Source organism: Natrix helvetica (assembly GCF_964273705.1).
Source record: "Natrix helvetica genome assembly, chromosome: 5".
Lineage (NCBI taxonomy): Eukaryota > Metazoa > Chordata > Lepidosauria > Squamata > Natricidae > Natrix > Natrix helvetica.
In genome coordinates, this window is record NC_138551.1 from 3107455 (window position 1) to 3128674 (window position 21220).

Consider the following 21220-nt stretch of genomic DNA (forward strand, 5'->3'; position numbering starts at 1 on the left):
AGATGACCTCCAAGCTCCCTTCCAACTCTGTTATGCTATATTCAATGGAACAAGATGCCTTGGGAAGTTGGGGGAGCTTCATCCCTGGAAGCTTTCAAGAAGAGACTGGACTGCCATCTGTCAGAAATAGTAAGGTGTCTCCTGCTTGGGTGTGGGGTTGGACTAGATGACCTACAAGGTCCGTTCCAACTCTGTTATTCTATATTCAATGGAACAGAAGTTGCCTTCGGAAGTTGTGGCAGCTCCATCACTGGAAGCTTTTCAAGAAGAGACTGGACTGCCATCTGGCAGAAATGGTGTAAGGTCTCTTGCTTGGGCAGTGGGGTTGGACTGGATGACCTCCAAGGTGCCTTCCAACCCTGTTAATCTATATCTGTATCACTACAGGTAGCAGAGCTGAGAGGTCCAAGTTTTCATTGCTCAGGTGTAAATTGGAAGGTTTCGGTAGGCAAATGCTTGGTTGTGGGGACACGGCGGGGACAGGAGTCTTCGCAAGAGAGCAGGTGATCCTGTACAGGTAGTCCTCGACTTACGGCTACAACGGAGCCCTTCGTGGCGAAGTGAGACATTTGTTGTGAGTTTGGTCCCATTTTACGATTTTACTCGCCTCGTTTCAAAAGCGAATCACTGCATTTGATTAGTTAGTAACTCGGTCGTTAAGCGAATCTGGCCTTCCCTGCTGAGCTAGCTTGTTAGAAAGTCGCAAAAGGGGTTCACGGGACCGTCATAAAGATGAGTCAGAGGCCAAGCGTCCGAATTTTGGTTCACGTAACCATAAGCAAAAGTCGTAAGGTTGAAAAACGGTGATAAGTGATTTTTTCTCCCCAGTGCCGTTGTAAGTTGGAATGGTCACTAAATGAATCAGTTGTAAGTCAAAGACTTCCTGTAGGCATTTTAGGATGGGTTTTGTAATCGCTCAATTTGGACATTTTTGTTTGTTTCTGGAAAGGGATGATGTGATGGTGACTTTTACATGGTTGAATGCAAAACTATATTTTACTACAGGTAGTATATTTATATGTTGGCGTGTAGGTATGTATGTTTATAGCATGTGTATGTATGTTTATAGCATATCTATGTGTGTTATGTATGTGTAGGCTTTTGAGAGTGGGCAACAGAATTTCATTTTTAACGTGTGCTACAGTCCCACGGAAAAGTGACTATAAAGTTTATTTTATCTAGTCCTCGATTTACGACTGTTCATTTAGTGACCATTCAAAGTTACAACAGCACTGAAAAAAGTGACTTACGATCGTTTTTCGTAGTTACGACCTTTGCATGATCACGTGCTAAAAATTCAGACGCTTGGCAACTGACTCGAACTTACAACCGATGCAGTGTCCCACGTGATCCCCTTTTGCGACTTTTTGACGAGAAGTCAATGGGGAGCCAGATTCGCTTAACAACCGGGTTTCTAACGTAATGACCACAGTGATTCACTTAACGACTGTGGCAAGAAAGGTCGTCAAATGGGACAGATTCTCACTTAGCAACAAATTTGAGCGCTCAGTTGTGGTCATAAGTCGAGAACTACCTTTATAAGTAGGTAGGGTGGGTTTTTATGCCTGTCTCACATAACGGCCACTTCATGGCGGAACCATCATATTTCCGCACCAGGTTAATCATCGTCCTTTTTCATCTTGCTTCATCCTAGCTAGCTTTGCAACATGGCACAGGTAGTCATTGACTTACAACCACTCGTTTAGCGACTGTTCGAAGTTACGACGACACTGTAAAAATGTGTCTTGGGATAGTTTTTCATGTTAGTGACCGTTTAGCATTCCCCATCGTCATGTGATTAAAATTTGGATGCCTCATATTTATGACGGTTGCTTTGTTCCGGACTAACGTGATTCCCCCATTTGCGACCTTCTGACAAGCAATGTGGAAGTCGGATTCATTTAACCACCGCGTGATTCACTTAACAACTGCAGTGATTCACTTAACAACTGCGGCAAGAACGGGCCAAACTCACTTAACAACTGTCTTGGTCCTCAATTGTGGTCGTACATCGAAGACTACCTGGCATGTTCTACCTCCTCAGGATTGGGCTCATTTAGTGGGTTCTCTGAATGTAGTTGCCCACGGGGCTCATGAAAGGTGCCAGACGAGGCAGGGGTGGGACTAGATGACCTCTGAAGTCCCTTCCAGCTCTAGGAGTCTGTGAAAAATGGGGTTGGACAGTTGGTTGAGAGAATAGAATATTAAAAGTATGGGGACCCACCGAGTGAGGGATGGAATTCTTTGCCAGCCAGTGTGTTGATGGGACTTTGGGTTGATGGTTTTTGAACTCGGATCAACCTCAATGTCATGGCATCAACAGCCATCGTTATTACGGTTTGTGACACGGCCAGCCAGCTGTTCAGACTGGATTTGGCCTTTTTTGTCCACCTATCGAGACTTTCCCAAGGATTGGGGACAGCCAGATGTGGAAGTTGGATGGGATTAAAGGTTTCATCCCAGGATGTAAACTGTTTTGAGCCAAGCTGCAATTGACCGATGGGAATTTGGTCAATGCCGCCGATGGTTATTATTGTGGTTCATCACACAGTCGGCCAGATGTTTACCCAGGAGTTGGCATTTTTGCCCCTCTCTGAAGTCCTTCTCAAGAAGATGGAAAAGGCAGGTGTTTAGTAATATCAAAGGTATCGTTGCAGGATGTAAGCTGTTTTGAGTCAAGCTGCCTTTTGCAATTGACCGGTGGCGATTCTGTCAATGCCCATGATGTTCAAATGGTCCCTGGTTGTTTTCAGATGGCACCCCAGGTTCTTATCACTATCAATATTCGCTTTGCGTTATGATTTATTTAGATTGATGCTGGTGGTACGTGATTAAACAGGAAAAAGTGGCTTTGTGTTTTGTTTTTAACCTGCCCTGCATTAATACCCATTTTCTCTCCTTCCGCTTTTCAAAACCGCTTTCCATAAAACTTTCTCCCAGGCATTTTTCTAATTTTGTGATCTGTGTGCTTTCGCTTACTTGAAAAATGAAACTAATGTATTTTAATTTATTTGGAGGGTTTTTGGGGGGGGGGGTACTAGATACCTCTTAATTTCCTAGGTTCTATTTTATTTTTCTAGTATTTATTTTATTTTCCTTTTAGTCGCATTCTAAAAAATTTTCATGAATTAGGCAGATCGATTAAGATTGGAGAACCTTTGGTCTGAAACAATATAGGCCGGTGTTTCTGAATATTAGCAACTTGATCTGTGGACTTCAACTCCCAGAATTCCCCATCCAACTTGCAGGGGAATTCTGGGAATTGAAGTCCACACGTCTTTAAATTGTCAAGGTTCAAGATATAGTACAGGTAGCCCTTATCTTACAACGCTTCATTTAATGACCGTCCAAAGTTACAACGACACTGAAAAAAGTGACTTACGACTTTTTCACACTTACAACCACTTCATTCCCCTGGTCACATGATCAAAATTCATCCGTTTGGCAACTGACTCATTTTTATGACGGTCACAGTGTCCTGGGGTGTGTGTGTCACATGATCCCCTTTTTTACGACTTCCTGACAAGCAAAGTCAAGCGGGAAGTCAGATTCACTTCAAAACCGGCTTTACTAATTTAACAAGGGCAAGCGATTCACTTAACGAGAGAGAGAGATGAGAAAACTTCTGAAGTGGGGCAAAACTCACTTAATAAATGTCTTACTTAACGACAGAAATATCGGACTCAATTCTGGTCTCAAGTCGAGGACTACCTGTGTAGGGTTTCCTGCCTGAGCAGAGGGTTGGACTAGAAGACCTCCAAGGCCCCTACCAACAATATTCTGTGAAATGAGTTTCCTTTCATGCTTTATCAGTTTGAAAGAGAGAGAGATGGGGATACCCAATTCTTGCCTGTTTGCTTGCTTTTTCTTTTCTTTTCTTTTCTTTCTTTCTTTCTTTCTTCTCCCTCCCTTCATGTTCATCATCTTCTTCCTTCCTTCCTTCCTTCTTCCTCCCTCCTTTCTTTCTTTCTTTCTTTCTTTCTTTCTTTCTTTCTTTCTTTCTTTCTTTCTTACTTCTCCCTTTCTTACTTTCCTTTCTTTCCTTCTCCCTCCCTCCCTCCTCCTTTCTTTCTTCTCCCTTTCTTACTTTCCTTTCTTTCCTTCTCCCTCCCTCCCTCCTCCTTTCTTTCTTTCTTCTCCCTTTCTTACTTTCCTTTCTTTCCTTCTCCCTCCCTCCCTCCTCCTTTCTTTCTTTCTTCGCCCTTTCTTACTTTCCTTTCTTTCCTTCTCCCTCCCTCCCTCCTCCTTTCTTTCTTTCTTCTCCCTTTCTTACTTTCCTTTCTTTCCTTCTCCCTCCCTCCCTCCTCCTTTCTTTCTTTCTTCTCCCTTTCTTACTTTCCTTTCTTTCCTTCTCCCTCCCTCCCTCCTCCTTTCTTTCTTCTCCCTTTCTTACTTTCCTTTCTTTCCTTCTCCCTCCCTCCCTCCTCCTTTCTTTCTTCTCCCTTTCTTACTTTCCTTTCTTTCCTTCTCCCTCCCTCCCTCCTCCTTTCTTTCTTTCTTTCTTCTCCCTTTCTTACTTTCCTTTCTTTCCTTCTCCCTCCCTCCCTCCTCCTTTCTTTCTTTCTTCTCCCTTTCTTACTTTCCTTTCTTTCCTTCTCCCTCCCTCCTCCTTTTTTTCTTTCTTCTCCCTTTCTTACTTTCCTTTCTTTCCTTCTCCCTCCCTCCCTCCTCCTTTCTTTCTTACTTCTCCCTTTCTTACTTTCCTTTCTTTCCTTCTCCCTCCCTCCCTCCTCCTTTCTTTCTTTCTTCTCCCTTTCTTACTTTCCTTTCTTTCCTTCTCCCTCCCTCCCTCCTCCTTTCTTTCTTTCTTCTCCCTTTCTTACTTTCCTTTCTTTCCTTCTCCCTTCCTCTTTCTTTCTTTCTTTCTTTCTTTCTTTCTTCCTTTCTTCCTTTCTTCCTTTCTTCCTTTCTTCCTTTCTTCCTTTCCTTTCATCTCCCTCCCTCGTTCTTTCTTTCTTCTTCCTTTCTTACTTTCCTTTCTTTCCTCCCTCCTCTTTCTTTCTTTCTTTCTTCTCCCTCCCTTCATGTTCATCATCTTCTTCCTTCCTTCTTCCTCCCTCCCTCCCTCCCTCCCTCCCTTCTTTCTTTCTTTCTTTCTTTCTTTCTTTCTTTCTTTCTTTCTTTCTTTCTTTCTTTCTTCTTCTGCCTCCCTTCCTGTTCATCTTCTTCCACCTTTCTCCCTTCCTTCTCCCTCTTTCTCTTTCTTTTCCCTTCTTCCTCCTCCTCCTTCTTCCTCCTTTCTTTCTTCTCCCTCCCTTCTCGTTCTTCTTGCCCCTTCCTTCCTTCCCTCCCTCCATTCTTTCCTTCCTTCCTATGAATAGATCCTCTGCAATGTTTCCCACCTTTTGAAATCTCGGAGAGAGGGCTGTTTGGGCCTTAACCTCCTTTGAGGCCCAGCAGGCTTCCTTCCCCGGGAGGAAAAAAGAGAAAAACCACACAGACACCAGAGGGGATCCCTGCCAGCCCAGACGGTTTTTCCTGACTTTTCCAGCTTTTGGTTTCTTCCTCTGGGATTCGGGAGACGGCGTCTGGCAGCCGGCCTGGCCCTCCGTCACTTCCGCCTGCCGCAGCAGCAGCCTCGGTGCGTTTCCTGGATTCTTGTCGTACCACACGGCTGTGACATGGTGACATCACTTGCGTGGCCCCAGCGTTTGGCACACGTGTGGGCAGGGGGGGGCGTGGGGCTGTTTTCGCTTCCGTGGGGCGGGGAGAGGTGGAAAAGATGGCCCGGATCCAGATTTGGAAAGTGGGAAGGGAGAAGGGGCCGAAAGAGGAACGTAGAATGTATAGAACACAGGCCTGGAAGGGTCCTTAGAGGTCTTCTAGCCCAACCCCCTGCCCAGGGCAACAAATCTCATATATACAGTATGCAAGAATGAGGTTTGGATCAGGATTGTATTGTAGTTTCTACTAGATTCATTCTTTCTTCTCTCCTTTCCTTCCCTCCTCTCCCTCTCTTCTTTCTTTCCTTCTCTTCCCTCTTTCCTTCCTTCCCTCTTATTCTTCTTCCTCTCTTTCTCCTTCCTCCCTCCTCTTCTTTTCCTCCCTACCTCTTTCTTCATTCCTTCCTTCCCTTCCCTCCCTCTAACGTCTTTCCTTCTCTTTCCTCTTTCCTTCCTTCCCTCTTATTCCTATTTCTTTCTCTTCCTCCTTCCTCCTCTTCCTTTCCTCCCTACCTCTTTCTTGAATCCTTCCTTCCCTCCCCTCCCTCTAATTTCTTCTTCTCTTCCCTCTTTTCTTCCTCTCTCTTCCTTCCTCCTCTTCCTTTCCTCCCTACCTCTTTCTTCAATCCTTCCTCCCCTCCCCCTAACTTCTTTCTTTCCTTCTCTTTCCTTATTTCCCTCTTATTCTTCTTTCTTTCTCTTTTTCCTTCCTTCCTCTTCTTCCTTTCCTCCGTACTTCCTTCTTCATTCCTTTCTTCCCTCCCCTCCCCCTAACTTCTTTCTTTCCTTCTCTTTCCTTCTTTCCCTCTTATTCTTCTTTCTTTCTCTTTCTCCTTCCTTCCTCTTCTTTCTTTCCTCCGTACTTCCTTCTTCATTCCTTTCTTCCCTCCCCTCCCTCTAACTTCTTTCCTTCACTTACCTCATTCCTTCCTTCCCTCTTATTCCTCTTTCTTTCTCTTCCTCCTTCCTCCTCTTCCTTTCCTCCCTATCTCTTTCTTCAATCCTTCCTTCTCTTCCCTCCCTCTAATTTCTTCTCTTCCCTTCCTTCTTCCTCCCTCTTCTTCCTCTTTCTTTCTCTTTCTCCTTCCTTCCTCTTCCTTTCCTCCCTAACTTCTTCATTCCTTCCTTCCCATCCCTCAACTTCTTCCCTTCTCTTCTCTCTTTCTTTCTTTCCTTCCTTCCCTCTTCTTCCGCTTTCTCTCTCTCGCTCTTTCTCCTTCCCTCCTCTACCTCTTTCTTAGCCTCTCTCCCTCCCTCCTTTCCTTCCACAAATAATGCATATCCAGCCCACCTCCCTTCTCCCCTTTTCCTCAACAACAACCCTGTGAGGTGGGATGGGCTGAGAGAGAGAAGGGGGGGGGACTGGCCCAAAGTCATCCAGCTGGCTTTCATGGCCAAGGCAGGATTTGAACTCGGGATCTCCTGCTTTGCTAGCCTGGTGCCTTAACCATTGGACCAAACTGGCTTAACAAGGGACAGCAGCCTCCTCCTCAAATCCGGCAAAATCCCCAATTAGTCGACTTGAGGTCTGGCCCGGTTCTCAGGACAAGCTCATCCAGTGGGTTTGTTTATTTATTTATTGGACTGTTTTGGTCCCCTGTTTTATCACTTTAAATAAATAAATCAAGGCGGCCGTTGTTCCCCAGAACGACAGCCCTGAGAGGTAGGTTGGGTTGGTCGGAATTCTAGTCTCTTGGCTCCTAATCCAGCCCCTTCACCCTCAAATGGCACCGTCCCTCCATTTTAACCCTTCCCTTTGGCTTCTGAAATATTTTGACTTGATCAGTTTGTGGGGGGATTGGAACAGTTTTGGGGTGTTGCAGCCCTTGGATCTAACGTTGCAGAAGGGAGGAAAATGGTTTTAAAATCTGGGCTTGACTTCGCAGAGGCCCTTCTGATCTGACTTGAATTTGTTTTCACTGAGGAAGGAAGGAAGGAAGGAAGGAAGGAAGGAAGGAAGGAAGGAAGGAAGGAAGGAAGGAAGGAAGGAAGAAGGAAGGAAGGAAAGATAGGGAGGGAGGGAGGGAGGGAGGGAGGGAAGATAGATGGAAGGCAGGAAGGCGGAGAGGAGGAAGAGAGGGAGGGAGAAATAAGGAGAAAGGGAAGAAGGAAGAAGAGATGGAAAGATAGGGAGGAAGGAAGGAGGATGAGAAGGGAGGGAGAGAGGAAGGAAGAAATGGAAAGGGAGGGAGGAGGGTGAGTGGAAGGAAGGAAGAGATGGAAAGATGAGGAAGGAAGGGTGAGTGCAAAGGAGGAGAGGAGGGAAGGGAGGGAGGAATGAGGAGGGAGGGATGAAGAAATGGAAAGAGGGAAGGAGGGAGGGAGCAGGAAGGGTGAGTGGAAGGAAAGAAGGAGGAAGGAAGAGATGGAAAGATAAGGAGGAAGGAAGGGTGAGAGTGCAGAGGAGGAAAGGGAAGGGAGGGAAGAATGAGGGTGAGTGGAAGGAAGGAAGGAATGAAAGGAGGAAGGGAGCAGGGAGGAGGGTGAGTGGAAGGAAGGAGGAAGGAAGAGATGGAAAGATAACGAGGCAGGAAGGGTTAGAAAGTGCAAAGGAGGAGAGGAGGAAAGAGGGGAGGAAGGAATGAGGAGGGAAGGAAGCAGGAAAGAAGAGGTGGAAAAATTGGGAGGGAAGAAGAATAGAAAGAAAAAGAAAGAAAGAAGAAAGAAAGAAAGAAAGAAAGAAAGAAAGAAAGAAAGAAAGAAAGAAAGAAAGAAAGTAGACCAAGCAATCTACGATCTATTTTACCCTGATCAACAGCTAGTTGATTTTGTGAATAAGCCATGCTGGTTTGAAAAGATTCCGCCAAGATTCCTCCTTTTGGCGCTTTCCAACTATGCGAAGGGAAATCCTCTCTCCTCCCTGGATTGATCCTTGCAGCGTGTGTGTGTGTGTGTGTGTGTGTGTGTGTGTGTGTGTATGCACGCATGGGCGCAAAGCCTGCAGAGACGTGTGAAAGGGAACAAAAGAAAAGCCCAGCAGGAGAATTGTAGGAAAAAGGCCGGCTCAGCTGCCTGCAGAAGGAGGCTGAACAAGAAATTGAATGCCCGCCACTCGTTCGTGCCCTGCGCAATGGGGCCTTCCTCTCTCCTACCCCCACGGTGCCCCCCCCCCCTTGCCTTCTCCTCCCCTTCTCCTGCATTTGGATTACGTGATGTTCCCCTCCCTCCCTCCCTCCCCCTTTCGTGGGGGCAGCTCCTCTCCCCCATCTCCATTTGCATTGCCTGGGAGCATCACGGCAGAAGCCGCCTCCATCGCCATGGCGACCGGATGCAGGCTGGCCGGGGACCAGAAGGATGCCTAACAGTGAAGAGATGGAGAAGGGAGGCGCCAGGAATGGCTGACTCACCCTGATGCCATCGCCGGGGTTGTGGTCGTGGTCAATGGTGGCATTGAGGCGTTCTCGAGTGCCCCGTCCCGTCCCCTCGCCCGTTTCTGAAACCGGGCATCGCCCACCGGCAGAAATTGGGGGTTACGGCTTCGGCCATTCGTTCTGCTGGGCAGAATGGGGGAGAAGGCGGATTACCAGCGGCTGGCCAGCGGGGAAGAGGAGGAGATGGAAGGGCTCAGAAGGACCGCTTCGGCCTGCTTGGCAGGGCCCCTCCCTCCGGGGGCCAGACCTGACATGTTGGCAGTGCCAGGGCAGAGGGTCAGTATGAGATGGAATGCAGCTGCTGAGAATCTCTTTTTCTCTCCCTCCCTCCCTCCTTCCCTCCCTCCTTCCCTCCATCTCCCCATATCTAGCGTTCAGCTCTGTATCATCACTGTCTGTCCGTCTATCTATCCTATCTATTGATCTATCTGTTCATCCTCTGTAGCTACCGAGCATTGTAAGTGTCTTTATCTCTGCCTAGCTCTGTCTCATCCATGTCATCTATCTTCTATGTCTAGTTGTCCACCTGTCCTCTCTAGTTCATATCTAGCTATCAGCTGTCTGTCTGTCTGTCTATCCATTCATCCATATCCATCCATCAATCTATCAATCTATTCATCCATATCCATCCATCAATCTATCAATCTATTCATCCATATTCATCCATCCATCCATCCATGACTATCATCTACCTACCTACCTATGTTTCCATCCATGATCTACCTAGCTACTTCAATCTGTCTCTCTGTTCATCCATCCATCTATCCATCCATCAATGACTTTATCATCTCTCTCTCTCCATCCATCCATCCATCCATCCATCCATCCATCCATGACTGTCTATCATCTACCTATCTACCTATGTCTCCATACATCTATATATCCATAGCTATCTCTCCATCCATCCATGACTGTCATCTACCTACCTATGTCTCCATCCATCTATCATGTCTCTCCATCCATGACTCTGTCATCTACCTACTTACCTATGTCTCCATCCATCCATATCATCTCGCTCTCTCCATCCATCCATCCATCCATCCATCCATCCTATCTATCCATATCTATCATCTCTCTCTTTCCATCCATCCATCCATCCATCCATGACTATCATCTACCTACCTACCTATGTCTCCATCCATCCATCCATCCATCCATCCATCCATCCATCCATCCCTCTCTCCATCCATCCATCCATCCATCCATGATATCATCTACCTACCTACCTGTCATCCATCCATCCATCCATCCATCCATCCATCAATATACTGTCTTGTCTGTCTGCCTATCTAAAATTTGATTCTCACTAACTCAGAGCGGCAAATTTGGTGTGTTGTGTGGTTTTCCCGTAATAAGGGCCCCAAGTGGCCTCTTTTTTTATTTAATACAATAGCAGAGTTGGAAGGGACCTTGGAGGTCTTCTAGTCCAACCCCCTGCCTAGGCAGGAAACCCTATACCATTTCAGACAAGTGACTATCAAACATTAATTGTTCTGTCAGGAAATTTCTCCTCAGTTCTAGGTTGCTTCCCTCCTTGATTAGTTTCCACCCATTGCTGCTTCTTCTACCCTCAGGTGCCTTGGAGAATAGCTTGACTCCCTCTTCTTTGTGGCAACCCCTGAGATATTGGAAGATGCTATCCTGTCTCCCCGGTCCTTCTTTTCATGAAAATAGACATTTTTTGGAAGGAGCCGCTATGTTTTGTGCCAGTCCAGCCTTGCAGCTGAAGGGGTCCCCATGTCGCCCCCTCCCTCCCCGCAAGGCTGGGGAGTGGAGTGTCTGCTGGGAGACCCCCCGTTATTCAAGGCTGCCTCCCTTCTGCCTGGCATGAGATTTAATAAATAAATATTAAATGTATTTCTGCTCTCCCCAGCCCCCAGGAGCTCTCTGAAAGCCCCCTAAAGGCTATGCACGGCCTTTTTGGTTAAGGGGGCGAGGTTTCGGGAGGCAAAAAATGCTATATTCAGTGTATAAGATGCATGCAGATTTTCAGCCTCTTTTTTGAGAAAAAAGGTGCATCTTATACTCCCAAAAATATGGTAGCTGCGTTCGCACAAAGCGCTAAGATGGATCAAAGTTAATCTGGGTTAGGATTTTTCCAGACTTGGAGGGTTGTGTACACGTAGCCTGATGGTTTGTGGTTTGTTGTAGTGTGTGAAACCAACTTACAGGGGACTAGAGGTTTGGATTTTTTTTTATTTTAAATAACGCTACCAAAATTAAACTGGAGCTATAACATTGTCATTCCACCAAATGTAATTTAAATAAAAGTATTTCTAAAGCATCATGAAGACCTCCAAAATAACAGGACCAGCACAAGTGGTCCTCAACACACGACCGCAATTGAGCCCAACATTTCTGCCGTTAAGTGAGACATTCGTTGCCTCACTTTACGACCTTTCTTGCCTCCATTGTTAAGTGGATCACTGCAGTTGATTAATTAGTAAGACGGTTGTTAAGTGAATCTCTCTAACTCCTTTGCTTGTCAGATGGTCACAAAAGGGGGATCGTGTGATCTTAAGAAGCAACCGTTAACTGAGCTTTGTCCTGTTTTACAACTTTCTGGCCGCTGTTGTTAAGTGAATCACTGCAGTTGTTAGGTTAGAGTGAATCTGGCTTCATGTGACCCCCCCCAGGACATTGCGACCGTCATAAGTGTGAGTCAGTTGCCAAGCATCAGAATTTTGATCACGTGACTGGGGATGTTGCAACGGTCGTAAGTGTGAAAAACGGTCATGTCCCTTTTTTAGTGCTGTTGTAACTTTGGACGGACGCTAAATGAATAATTGTAAGTCGAGGACTACCTGTAATTAAGAAATTCCACATGTCTAAACTACTTTGATGCTAGACCAACCTTATTGTGTTCTTTAACATAGTGACTAAATCACAGGTAGTCCCCGACTTACGACAGTTTGCTTAGTGACCGTTCAAAGTTACAACGGCGCTGAAATAAGTGACTTATGACAGTTTTTCACACTTGCGACCATCGCTGCCTCTCCGTGGTCACGGGATCAAAATCCAGACACCTGGCAATTGACTCATATTTATGACGGTCACAGTGTCCCGAAGTCACGTGATTTCCCCCTTTTTGCGACCTTCCGACCAGCAAAGGGGAAGCCAGATTCACTTAACAACCGTGTGACTCATTTAACCCCTGTAGCGATTCACTTAACAGCGGGGGCAAGAAAGGTCGTAAAATGGGGCAAAGTTGGATCAACCAACTGCCTTGCTTAAGAACGGAAATTTTGGGCTCCGTTGTTGGTCGTAAGTCAAGGACTGCCCGTACTTTCCAACGTCAAGCGTATACCAGTCTATCCCACCCAAGACTCCAGAGGGGTTGGACTACAATCCCCATCCTCCTCTGCTGGCGCCTCCAAAGTGGAGCGGAGCATTGTCTGCCCCCCCCTGCCCCCCAGCTTCTGATCATGGCCTTTACAGCAGAAGGGTCTCTTATCCGGGGTCACCGTGCGGTGGGCCACTCCCAGCTCACTTAGTGACGTGACCCAAGTGTCATCGCAGGCAGGTTAAGCCGGATTTGGCTTTTTCCATAGTGTACACAGACCCGAAAGGATGTCAACACGATGGACCAGATTCCTTTTCCACGGACACCGGAGGGAGGGAGGGGGGGAGCAAAGCAAATGGGGAGGGGGTGTGCGGAGCCTGGAAGGAAAGAAGGCTGGAGAGAAGACACGGTTTTAAAGGATTTCCCATCAGGTTTGTCTTTAAAAATCTGCTTCCCCCCCCCCCCCCCTTTCCTGGCTTCTTCAGGTGGTTTCCGGAATCAAGTGGTCTGAATTTGGGTGGATGGGTTTGGAGGGAAGATGCACTTGGGATGAAGATCAGCGATTACCCCCCCCCCCCCCCAATTTTTCAACATTTGGGGAGCCATCAAAGCTGACCCACGGTGTGAACCCAGAGAACTTGGCTTTTGATGCAGGGCAGTGAGATGGGAGATGGTGCTTTGGGGGGGGGGCTGGGGGCTTTTGCTGGAAGATTTGTTTGGGGGGGGGATCGGTAGCCCGAAGGGTGGGGGAAAATGGGCTGGGTCTCTCTGCTGGCTGTGCTTATTCGCGCAAATCCACGTCGTTCTGTTTGTGGTGTGATGCCATGTCAGTCCTATTAGGATTTGCCAACCTTAACAACTTTGAAGAGGCCTGGACTTCAACTCCCAGAATCCCCCAGGCTTTCGTTTAAGAAGGGCTATTCCTGTGTTACTTTTTTTCAGTGCCGCTCTTAACTTTTGAACAGTCACTAAACGAATGGTTGTAAATTGAGGACCGCCTGTATGTCCTTACAGGATAAGGGGATGTCAAGGGGAGAGGATTTTCAGGGAAAAGTGGAGTTGCCGATTTAAGGTAGATCGTTAAGTGGCTGCATGCGTATCTTACGAAGCTGAAGGTCATTTTATTCGGGATTGTTTGCTTTCAGATGGGGGGGGCAAATAAATTCATTAGATTAGATTAGATGGAAGAGGGATGGATGGAAAGATAGATGGATAAAGATAGGTAGGTAGGTGGATGGGTGGGTGGATGGATGGATAGATAGATAGATAGATAGATAGATAGATAGATAGATAGATGATAGATAGATGATAGATAGATAGATAGATAGATAGATAGATAGATAGATAGATAGATAGATAGATGATAGATGATAGATAGATAAATAGATAGATAGATAGATAGATAGATAGATAGATAGATAGATAGATAGATAGATGATAGATAGATGATGAGGGATGGATGGATGAGAGGAGTGATAGATGAAGGATAGTAGATGATAGATATGATAGACAGATAAAGAGATAGATAGATGGATGAATGATGGATAGAGATAGATAGTAGATGATAAATATGATAGACAGATACAGACAAACAGATAGACAGATAAATGATGGATAGAGATCGATAGATATAGATAGATAGATGGATGACAGATGGATGAGAGGAGAGAGGATAGATAGATAGATAGATAGATAGATAGATAGATAGATAGATAGATAGATGATAGATAGATGATAGATAGATGATAGATAGATAGTAGATAATAGATAGCTATAATAGAGTTAGATATAGATAGATAATAGATGATTGATAGACAGAAAGACAGACAGACAGACAGGTAGGTAGATAGATAGACAGAGAGACAGATAGATAGCTATGATGAGGGATGGATGGATGGATGGAGGAGAGGAGAGGAGAGAGAGATGGATAGAGATAAATAGATAGCAGATGATAGATAGATATGATAGAGTTAGATAGAGATAGTTGATAGTAGAGATAGAAATAGATGATTGGTAGACAGACAGACAGAGATAAATATTCCGGAGACAACATCTGGGCTGCGTATTCCTTAAGAGGAGCCCAGGGCTATTTTGGCAGCTGCATCGGAGAGGAGCCCTTGAGCGAAGGAGACACTGGCTTTTCCTGCCTTGCTCCTCAGACAGGTTTGGGGGGTCTCAGCTCTGCCGGAGGGCAGGGCCAGGACGGCTGCAGCCGCACAGGTGATCATGAGAGGGAAGCCAGGTGAAGTCGGGCAGGTGCAAAGGAAATTCACCTTCGGCCAACCTGTCCCATTCAGGGAGCTCTGAATCCCCAAATTTCACTTCACCAGCAAGGCGGCTGCTCAGGGAGCGTTGTCCTGTTTTGCGACTTCCTTGCCATCATTGTTAAGTGAATCACGGCAGTTTAGTGTGAATCTGGCTTCTCCCATTGCTGGTCAGAAGGTTGCAAGGGGGGGGTCGCGTGAGTCCCGGGGCACCGTCATAAATAGGAGTCAGTGGCCAAGCATCTGAATTTTGAGCATGTGATCACAGGGATGTGGCAATGGTCGTAAGTGTGAAAAAATTGTCATAGATTGCTTTTTTCCGGCACCGTCGTAACTGTGAACGGTCACTAAAGGGATGGTTGTAAATTGAGGAGTATCTGAAGCTGGGTAAACCCTGGAACTGGCTGTGGCTTTATTTGTTTGTTGAAGTTGTTGCTTCGTCGCTAATGTGTCACCGGTCAAAATCTTGAGCTGTCCGTTTACAGGACGTCGTAAGGATTTCGGTCTTCTTTTCAGCAGCTTTCTATCAATCAATCGGAATAGAGTTGGAAGGGACCTTGGAGGTCTTCTAGTCCAACCCCGAGTGCAGAGAAGAGCAACAAAGACGATCAAAGGCCTGGAGGATAAAACATAGGAAGAACGGTTGCAGGAATTGGGTATGTGTATTCTAGAGAAAAGAAGGACTTTGGGGGGGGGGGAACACACAATAGCATTCTTCCAATATTTGAGGGGCTGCCCCAAGGAAGAGGGAGGGGGGTCAATCTTTGTCCGAAGCACCTGAATAAGGACAAGAAGCAATGAATGGAAGTTGTAACCAACCTGGAATTAAGGAGAAACTTCCTAACAGGGAGAACAATGAACCAATGGAACTGCTTGCCACTAGAAGTTGTGGGCGCTTGATCACTGGATGGTTTTAAGAAGAAATTGGACCACCATTTGCCTCAAATGCTGTAGACCAAGGTGTCGTGCTTGAGCAGGGGGTTGGACTAGAAGACCTCCAAGGTCCCTTCCAACTCTGTTATTCTATTCTATTCTATTCTCCAAAGCACCAGAAGGACAAAAGAAGCAAAGGATGGGAATTACAACCAAGGGGAGAAGCAACCTGGAATTAAGGAAAAACTTCCTGATAGTGAAAAGCAGGGGTGTCCAAACTTGGGAACTTTAAGACTTGTGGACTTCAACTCCCAGAATTCCCCAGCCAGCTGGCTGGGGAATTCTGGGAGTTGAAGTCCACAAGTCTTAAAGTTCCCAAGTTTGGACACCCCTGGTGAAAAGACAATTAACCAGTGGAACAGCTTGCCACCAGAAGCTGTGGCTGCTCCGTCACTGCATGTTTTGAAGAGGAGATTAGACAGACGTGTGTCTCAAATTGTATAGGGTCTCCTTCCTGCTTGAGAAGGCGGCTGGACTAGAAGACCTCTGAGGTCCCTTTCTAACTCTTGTTATTCTGCTTAGTCCAGGAGGGATTGGTTGGTTTTGGGACCGGAAACTGTGGTTTTGGAGAGCCAGTTTCTGTCCGGTAAACAGGAAGACCTCGAGAGCCCCCAATTGGCCTTCTTCATCCCATTCCCCCCCCCCCCATGCTTTTCCCCACCTTCCTTTGCAGAAGCGCTGATCTTAGATCCGGCCAGCTGTTCTCCCTGGGGTCCGTCTGGAAGACAAGGGCCCAGTATATGTAGCTGCCAGGGCAGTTCAGAGATCATGTGGACAAATCCTTCGCTCGGCCTCCTTCTTTTCCCAGCTGTGTTGACAAGAGAGCGAAGAACTCAGAGGTGCTCCCCCTTTCCCCCCAATGCGGCTAGTCCTCAGCGTGCTTTTACAGCAGGATAGGACCCCTCCCACACAGTTCCCAGGACCTGGGCCAGCTGTCAGTCTTTCCTGCTTGTTTTCTCTCTATATTCTCAAATTGAAGGGTAGTTTGTTTACGGGTTCCATTTGCACAGCTGGCTTCCTTTTCACATTTCAGAAGCTATTCCACCATTAACCTAAGAATTCCAGAAGTGTCAAATCGAATCCTAGAACATAAAAGTCGCTGACAACTTTTTAAAAGCGCCAGTTTTAAAATGTTGGCGAAAGGATAAAATATTTCAAGAGTGATCCTGCTACTTTTTTCAACACTGGGAAGCAAAATCAAAATAAAAGATCGATAATTGCCAATTTCCATTTAAAAAAAAAAAACACACACACACACAAATCTTAACGGCATTTGTGGATAATTTACAGAACAATGGTAGGCAAATTTTGATTCCAGAAGTTGTGAACACTGGACATTTTTCAGAAAACAAACTGGGCAACCATTTGCCTGAAATGGTATGTAGGGTTTCCTTCCTGAGCAGGGGGTTGGACTAGAAGACCTCCAAGGTCCCTTCCAACTCTTATTCTATTGTATTCTATTCTACATTCTATTCTATTCTATAGTCTAGTCTATTTTAATCTTTTAGAGTAGAGTACTCTACATTCTATAATCTATTCTATTATACTGTCTATTCTATTCTTCTATTCTGCATTCTATTTTTTATATAGTCTAGTTTATTTTAATCTTTTAGATTAGAGCAGAAGGCAATTTTATTTTACTCTACATTCTATAATTATTTTATTCTTCTATTCTGCATTCTATTCTATTCTATATTCTAGTCATTTTAATCTTCTAGAGTAGAGTAGTTTTATTCTACTCTACATTCTATAATCTATTCTTTTATTCTGCATTCTATTCTATTATATAGTCTAGTCTAATTTTTTAGAGTAGAGTAGAATTCTACTCTACATTCTAGTCTAGTCTACTCTTACTCTATTTTACTCTAACCATAGTAGAGTTGTCGGTAAATACTTGGCTGCTATCAGGGTTAATGCAGCTGAAGGCAAGGCAAGAAACAATGGATGAAAACTAACCCAGAAGAGAAGCAACCTGCAATTGAGGAGAAAGTTCCTAACAGCGAGAACCATTAACCAGTGGAACAGCTTGCCTCCAGAAGTTATGGGTGCTCCGTCACTGGAGGTTTTTGCAAGAAGAGACAGCCCACGTGTCAAATTGTATAGGATCTCCTGCTTGAGCGGGGGGGGGGGGAGGGCGCTGGACTAGAAGACCTCCAAGGTCCCCTTCCAGCTCGATTCTGATTCAGCGCCCCAAGGGCTAGGACTGGGGGGGGATTTGCAAACGAAACTCGGAACAAGAACATAGAAACCTAAGGGCACTCTAGAGGTCTTCTAGTCCAACCAAGCAACCCTTGCACCAACCATCCTGGACGAAGGGTTTGTCCAACCTCTTGAATTTTCTAGAAATGTTTCCTTTTTGCCAGCCTTGTATCCTCCTTGGCGCTGGAAATCTTGGCAGCAGAGGCAGTGTTTGCGTCTCCGTCTCATCCCCGGGGCGAACGTGTGGGGTGACTCCTTCCAGCCCCCTTCGGCTGGCACCGTTACGCCTCCGCCTTGGGTTCGTGTGTCAGATCCTCCGTCTGGCTCGCCTTCCCAGGGAAAGGAGCTTTTCAGGAACCTCCTGCAGCCCAAGCTGGAAGTCGCCGGGGGGGGGGGCAACCCCTCTCTCGGAGCCTCACAGGAAATCGTCTGTCCAGCCCCGTTGTTAAATGTGACTTTTTGGCAGCCGCCCCACCAAGCATTCCCGGCAGAATACCAAGGGGTCTGTGTTGCAGACAGGGCCGGGGAGAGCGGGGAGAGCGAGAGGGGGGGGAGTAATGTCCTTCCCCGAGGAGTGACCGGAGGGGAGGGGAGGATGAAGAACACGCCTGCTGGCACGCTAAGAGTCTACGCCGGGAAGCACAACAAGATTATTATTATTTTTTGTTGCAAGGAGCAATCGCCTTCGCTCGTTCGCAAGATCCCTCCGTTCAGGGAAGAGTTGCAAACGACGGAGCTGGGAACGTTACACACACACACACACACACACACACACACACACACACACACACACACACGTCCTGTGGGTGCTGCAGGGGGAGGCTTTACCTATGGGAGGGGTGGGCTTGGGGGGGAGCCAAGCAGGAAGAAAGTGGCCGGAGGATTTGGGACGGCAGCTGTGGGTTTTTTGAAGCTGGAGGTCTCTCTTGGTGGTGGAAAAGGAGAAGACAAGACGAAGGCAGGAGAAGAAGCCACGACGGATGGAAGCCAACCAAGGGGAGAAGCAACCTGCAATGAAGGAGAAACTTCCTAACAGGGAGGACAATTAAACCAGCGGAACAGCTTGCCACCAGGAAATTGTGGGTGCTCCATCGCTGGAGGATTTTGGAAGAAGGGACTGGACAGGTACCTGTTTGACATGGTCTAGAGTCTCCTGCTCGAGCAGGGGGTTGGACTAGAAGACCTCCAAGGTCCCTTCCAGCTCTCTCCAGAGGGATTGAGGGTTCAGTTTGCTGATGGATCGAGGTTTCTCTGCCGACCGTCCCTGCAACCTCGGCCGGCTAGGATGGAAGACGGGGGTTATTGCGAGGGAATTTGGGTTCCTATGTGCCTAGGTGCATCTTCTGCTTACCTCCAGGGAAGGTCAGATTTTGCATCTTGGGGGATTTACTGAATCTTTCGTAACCAGGCTAGTTCAGGGATTTGGCTGCAGTTTCCCAAGCATCTCTTGTCTCTCTGGCTGCGCCACTCGAATCCAGAACTGTGATGGACAGAGGCCGGTTGGGTAGCAGGGACCAGCATCTCCAGAGTACCTGAAGGCTGGACCAGAAGCAACCAATGGAAACTAACAAAGGAGAGAAGCAACCTGAAATTAAGGAGAAATTTCCTGAAAGTGAGGACAATTAACCAGTGGAACAGCTTGCCACTAGAAGTTGTGTTTGCTCCATCACGGGAGGATTTTAAGAGACTGGACAACTATTTGTCTGGAATGGTGTAGGGTCTCCTGCTTGAGCAGGGGGTTGGACTAGAAGACCTCCAAGGTCCCTTCCAGCTCTGTTATTCTGTTATCTGCCCGGCCAGGATGCAGCGTTTTGAGGCCTGGCGTCGTTCCTTCCCATTCCTTTCCCGTTTCTGGATTTATAAGGTAAGGAAGCCCCCCGACATCGGCAGCACCCCAAAACTTCCCTTTCGGCACGGTTTTCTCTGGTTGTCCCCAATGTGTGTTTGGTTCCAGCCTGCAGCTTGGCTTGCTTGCTAGAGTCCCCTCTCGTCCTGCTCTTTGCAGCAACCCACATCTGGCGATTGTGGGGTGCGATGTGATGGACTGGGATTCAGGAAATTTGCCTCTGGGGATTTTAAAAAAGTGGAGTTCTTTTCCTGAAGGAAAAAGAAGGTATTTTCCCTGTATTAATGTCTCCGCTTCCTTCAGAGAGCTGTAGAGCCTCCTTGGACAGCTGAAGTCAGCTTTATAATGGAGTATATACAAACTGAAGAAGGCCGAATCTGCCTTCTCTTCAGCAAGTGTCAGTTCGCTACATAGTACAGGTAGTCCCCGACTTACGACTAGAATTGAGACCGGTTTCCATTGCTTAGCAAGACGGTTGTTAAGTGAGCCAAACCTGATTTTAGGTCCATTTTTGCCATGGATGTTAAGTGAATCACTTCATTGTCAAGTGAACCCCGTGGTCGTTAGACGAATCCTGCTTTCCTCATTTACGGGTAGTCCTCCGCTTACAACCACAATTGAGCCCAACATTTACGTTCCTAAGCAAGACATTAGGTGAAATTTGTCCTGTTTTACGACCTTTCCTGCCACAGTTTTTAAATCAGGGGTGTCCAAACTTGAGAACTTTAAGACTTGTGGACTTCAACTCCCAGAATTCCCCAGCCAGCATGGCTGGCTGGGGAATTCTGGGAGTTGAAGTCCACAAGTCTTAAAGTTCCCAAGTTTGGACACTCCTGTCTTAAGTGAATCCTCGCCATTGTTAAGTTTGTAATGTGGTCTTTAAGCGAATCAGGTTTCCCCATTGACTTTGCTTGTCAGAAGGTTGCAAAAGGGGGGGGGAATCATGTGATACGGGAACCCTGCGGCCGTCGTAAATAGGAGTCCGTTGCCAAGCGTCTCAATTTTGATCACATCATGGGGGGGCGGGGGGGGGCGCTGCAACGGTCAGAAGTGTGAAAAATATAATTCACTGGTTTCCATGCTGGTGTAATTTTGAACAGTCACGGAACAAATGGTTATAAGTTGAGGCTTGCCCGTAGATCAGATTTTGCACAGAAAGACCAGGCTTGGAGGCCCGTCCGTCATAAACCCGAGGACTGGTTGTAAGTCACTTTTTTCAGGGGCTAACCAAGCTGTTGTAAGCTGAGGCCTACCTGCAGCTCAGAATCCTTATGGAAATGGCAGGTTCAAAGGCCCATCCGTCATAAACCCGAGGACTGGTTGTAAGTGGCTTTTTTTCAGTGCCAAAGTGGTCAGTAACCAAGCTGTGGTTAGCCAAGGCCTACCGGTAGCTCAGAATTTGTACGGAAAGAGCAGGCGCGGAGACCCGTCCGTCATAAACCCGAGGACTGGTTCTAAGTCACTTTTTTCAGTGTCGAACAGTGGCTAACCAAGCCGTCGTATGTCGAGTCCTGCCAGTAGCTCAGAATTTGTACAGAAAGACGGAGCTTGGAGGCCTGTCTGTCATAAACCCGAGGACTGGTTGCAAGTGGTTTTTTTTCAGTGCCAAAACGGTCACTAACCAAGCCATCGTGAGCTGAAACCTGCCTGCAGCTCAGAAT

The 21220-nt window shown here is 46.7% G+C and overlaps 1 protein-coding gene across 4 annotated transcripts in view; it reads left to right on the forward strand.

Moving 5' to 3' along the window:
• Positions 1-21220, forward strand: part of TNK2 (tyrosine kinase non receptor 2) — a 79561-nt gene that overhangs the window by 13399 nt on the left and 44942 nt on the right. Inside the window, exon 1 of one of the 4 annotated variants that reach the window (XM_081956078.1) lies at positions 18661-19577. The exons of 2 other annotated variants lie outside the window; for them this stretch is intronic. In XM_081956078.1, coding sequence (XP_081812204.1) covers positions 19515-19577 — 63 coding nt within the window. In that variant the 5' untranslated portion in view covers positions 18661-19514. Of the gene's footprint in view, positions 1-18660; positions 19578-21220 lie in introns of those variants that run through there. One more of the 4 variants, XM_081956075.1, reaches the window with a different exon arrangement.